At 53.2% G+C, this 2,854-nt stretch overlaps 1 protein-coding gene across 1 annotated transcript; it reads right to left on the bottom strand.

The window, feature by feature from the left end:
* Nucleotides 1–389: 389 nt before the first annotated feature.
* Nucleotides 390–2,011, bottom strand: LOC142765071 (uncharacterized). Its single transcript, XM_075865636.1, has 4 exons — nt 1,880–2,011; nt 1,256–1,424; nt 970–1,161; nt 390–704 (listed from the first exon to the last, which is right to left on the bottom strand). The coding sequence occupies exons 3-4, from the start codon at nt 1,110–1,112 to the stop codon at nt 410–412; spliced, it is 438 nt and encodes a 145-aa protein (XP_075721751.1). The 5' UTR covers nt 1,113–1,161; nt 1,256–1,424; nt 1,880–2,011; the 3' UTR covers nt 390–409.
* Nucleotides 2,012–2,854: the final 843 nt, after the last annotated feature.

Below are 2,854 nucleotides of genomic sequence, written 5' to 3'. Positions count from 1 at the left end.
TAACTCGGCTCCTACTCGGCAGGTGCTAAAATTGTGGCTGTGAACTCGGTGGCCAAGAAGGCTAACTTGCACCGTATAGCCCCTTGTTGTTACTGTAAGTGCGGTGCATGAATATTGCCACTAAGAGCGTCCGGCATTGAGGAGTAAACGTAACATTCGCTCGCTGCACTCGAAGAACGCAGATGTCAAACTGTGAAAGAGGGATTGGCCAAGAGCTCACCACAGCTGGATACGAAACAGCGGAGTGCATTCTGTGTTTCTCGCTGTATGACCATAGGTAAATGTACGTTCAACTGGGACGCAGAAAGAAGGCTTTTATTTCACTTAGACAACACACAGACTTATCTACAGAATGCTTCCGTAGATGTGAAACGTTATATGTACAGAGGTCATGGTTAAACGGAATATCTTACTCCTCTATAAAATTTAATGTGGGAGTTAGAATGGTGCACCGGTCACGACTGCAGACCTGGACGATCTTCGATCGTGCACAGGGTGCATGTCGCCGGGCCGTGACATGACTTAAGCGGCGATTTCGGAGGCCTGTGAGATACGGGAGTGGGCCACCTCGACCAGAGACTGTTGACGTGGTGCAGGATGGATAGCGCTCGCGGCACTGCCAGCGGTCCGCAGACTCCTGGCCAGCGATGGCAGCGTCGCGGTATGGCATCCAGGGGGCGCTGGCGTCTTCCCGAGACAGAGCCCTGTGAAAATGAAGAACGGGGAAGTGTCAAGCGCTATACTCATCCAGTAGATATGCTTGTTTGAATACTGAAAAGAAATCACCTTACATGTGTTCTACCCTGTACATGTAGATCAATACACGCACACATCTATAAAACGACCCTGGGCACAGCACGCTCTTATATGCAGCATGAGCTATCTTATTCCTCGTTCACGTGCGCAGCTGATACAGGACTGCCCTCTAATGCCATCGGGCCTTGAAATCAATCGCTTCAGTGTACTCACGTCATGAACTCGGCCACGGTCTTGCCTTGCGGTCCAGCCAGGTTGGGCTCGGCTGCCACCTCGCAGACGACTCGCAGCACGCACCTTTCGGAGTCGTGTCCGCTCACGTACGCGAATATTTGCTTCAGCATCAGAGGAGTCATGTTGCCATTGGAGTCAAATGCAGCGTTGGACGAGACGGCTTCCCTGCGCCTGCGCAGTACAGAAGAATTGTATTATACAAATACCATTTATCGCGGCTCAGTTCATTGCCGTAAGCTGCGGAAATATCGAAATGGCAACACACTTGCGCAGTTCCACGGCGCTCCTGGTGAAGCCGTACCCGTAGAGAGGGTGCCCGTACGACAGAGAGCTGTCCCGTCCCTTGGGCAGGGAGAGCTTCCACTGTTCAACGGGTAGGGGACGGGGTGCGATGCGCGGCGTGTCCGACTTCAATACCTTCACGTTGGTGATCGCTGCGAAAAATAAAGAGAGCAGTGGTGGTGAGTACGTGCCGACAAGTATACCGGATAAAGACCTGATACCCGCCGAGGTCATCTATTGATTATTCGACAGCTGGCACGCAGGTTGCGGGATGGAATCCCGGCCGTGGCGACCGCGTTTTGAAAGGGGGGCGGATATGCCCAGGTCTTATCGGTGTACAGTGCCAGAGCATGCTGAAAAGAGGCAGCGCAAACCAGAGGACGAAGAACAAAGGGTAAAATCCAGCGCTTTATCTGCGGCCTTAGGCTGTCCTTTTCGGCGCGAATAGCAGTAACATTGGCGAATACTGAGATATGCGAATAAGTCATGCTGGTACGTAGCCCTGTCGCAAGCGCCAACACATGACATAAGGACTTACGGCCTTAAGTACCAGGTTGGTTTATGCGTTGTTGCCGAGTCGGCTGAAGTTCGCGAAGATGCTACTCACAGGCAGGCAACACTGGCAGGAGGCGAATGGTCGGGGCAGCGACGACCGCTGGAGCTGTGATAACCGGCCCGGCGAGGACTGGGGCGGCAGCAAGCTTAGACTTGGCACTTTGACTCCGGCTTGGGCGGTGGTTTGGGCAGCGATAGACGTGGCCTTAGCCTTGGCAGTCATAAGCCCCAAAGCGGAAAGCTTGAGGGCGCCAGAGTTCGCTAGAGCAGCCTCGAAAAAAAGGGACGGAAAAGTATGATTGCGTCGTTGAGGACTAACAAGTGTGCCACACCCCAGCAACGCCACGCCACTGACACCTATTTATATATTTTCAATACAACCCCTCTTTTCTGAGCATGACCGGAAGTGCTGTCGGCGTTAAATGAAACGCCAGCAGCGCCAAGCCTTCGCCGCGGTGTGGTTCGCGAACTCCAGTCAACGCCATGCGCGCACATCCTGTTTGACAGCACCGCGCACTTGTCCATGTTGATGACTGGACGGGTCGCTGTTCGCGTGTCATCCGACGCTGATAGTACGTGGGCCACACGAAGTGTTATAATGACGTACGTAACGCAGATCGCTACTTGGTCACTGAGCTTTCAAATACAGAACCGAGAAATTCGGCAGATCCCAGGTACCTGAGAATCGACGTCATGCGAAGCATGCGAATGGAAGGTGACGGTGTTGATGATGAACGAACTTTATTTGATTAGCAGAAAGATCCTCCTCCCCTTTCAGGTGCGGGAGGAGAAAGGAGGACCAAACCTAGACGACGGCCATGATCCCATGGGCCCTGATGGCGTCTTCGGCCTACCGAATCAAGCAGGCTTGTAATTGAGAGTCAGAGCTGAGGAGCGTGGCATCCCATCCACATCCGTCTGGAAATTCGCCTTTCATGGGAACCTGCGGACATGCCCATAAAATGTGCCTCAAGTTCGCCCTGTTGTGGCAAAATTTGCACTTGTCCGTATGAAGTTCCAGCACGCG

This window comes from Rhipicephalus microplus, chromosome 6 (genome assembly GCF_043290135.1).
Source record: "Rhipicephalus microplus isolate Deutch F79 chromosome 6, USDA_Rmic, whole genome shotgun sequence".
Taxonomy (NCBI): domain Eukaryota; kingdom Metazoa; phylum Arthropoda; class Arachnida; order Ixodida; family Ixodidae; genus Rhipicephalus; species Rhipicephalus microplus.
Note: the sequence above shows the minus strand (reverse complement) of the source record. Positions and strands in the feature narration are given on the sequence as shown.